Source organism: Morone saxatilis, unplaced genomic scaffold, assembly GCF_004916995.1.
Source record: "Morone saxatilis isolate NCDOM2014 unplaced genomic scaffold, NCSU_SB_2.0 Contig11, whole genome shotgun sequence".
In the NCBI taxonomy this organism is placed as follows: domain Eukaryota; kingdom Metazoa; phylum Chordata; class Actinopteri; family Moronidae; genus Morone; species Morone saxatilis.
This window is the reverse complement of record NW_023339663.1, coordinates 2,040,039-2,040,843: the sequence shown is the minus strand read 5'-3', so window position 1 is coordinate 2,040,843 and position 805 is coordinate 2,040,039. Positions and strand designations below refer to the sequence as shown.

At 42.7% G+C, this 805-nt stretch overlaps 1 protein-coding gene across 2 annotated transcripts in view; it reads left to right on the top strand.

The window, feature by feature from the left end:
* The window catches only part of rpl12 (ribosomal protein L12), a 3,475-nt gene that overhangs the window by 1,054 nt on the left and 1,616 nt on the right, over window positions 1-805 (top strand). For both annotated transcript variants that reach the window (XM_035652422.1, XM_035652423.1), the window contains exon 2: window positions 638-711. In XM_035652422.1, the coding sequence (XP_035508315.1) occupies window positions 638-711 (74 nt within the window). The remainder of the gene's footprint in view (window positions 1-637; window positions 712-805) is intronic.

Genomic DNA, 805 nt, shown 5'->3' with positions numbered 1-805 from the left:
ATATTTAACAAACCTGCTATAAGTGATCGTTAAACTGAGATTGTTTCAGTTATTAGTAAAATCCTGCTCCTGTAGACTCTGAATACTATTTTAATCCCCACCTGAGGGACAAAGCAGGTAAATGATTCAGACTCTGCTGTAAACTGAGGGTCAGTGATTGGACTTTAAATATCTGAGGACCAGAAACTGTTTGAGTGTGCAGGTTTTGATTTCTAGATTGTTTAAAACTGATCACAGAAATAGTTGTGAGCAAAATGACCACAAAGGATTTAAGCTGAGACGCCTGAATACGTGGCAGATAATGGGGAAACCTGAAGAGTAAGTAACTTAACAATTAAATAAATAAAAGTTAGATTTGGTTGAAACAGAGCTGATGAATATAAATGTCGATCTGAACGTGTCCGACAGCTTTAAACCGTATCTGATACTGTATAGGTGTTCATTATGTGTTAAATGTTGCGTCGTCCTCCTGGAATGATTCCTAATGTGTTGAAGTGTTAAACTAAATCGAGGTTGGCTCTCTATTAAAGACATCGACCGGTTTACGCTCAGCTGTCAGTGGGTGTTTGTGAACGAGTAAGTGTGAAGAAACTGCAGCCAGGGAAGCTTTTAAATGTGTCGTCTCTTTGTCTCGCAGTGTACATGAGGTGCACAGGAGGAGAAGTCGGCGCCACCTCCGCCCTCGCCCCCAAAATCGGACCTCTGGGTCTGGTGAGTACGAAGCTTTGTGTTGGACGCAGCCTCCCGCCACTACGCCTGTCTGTTAGTGACTGAGTGTAATCCAGTGGAGGCTCAGATTTGACCC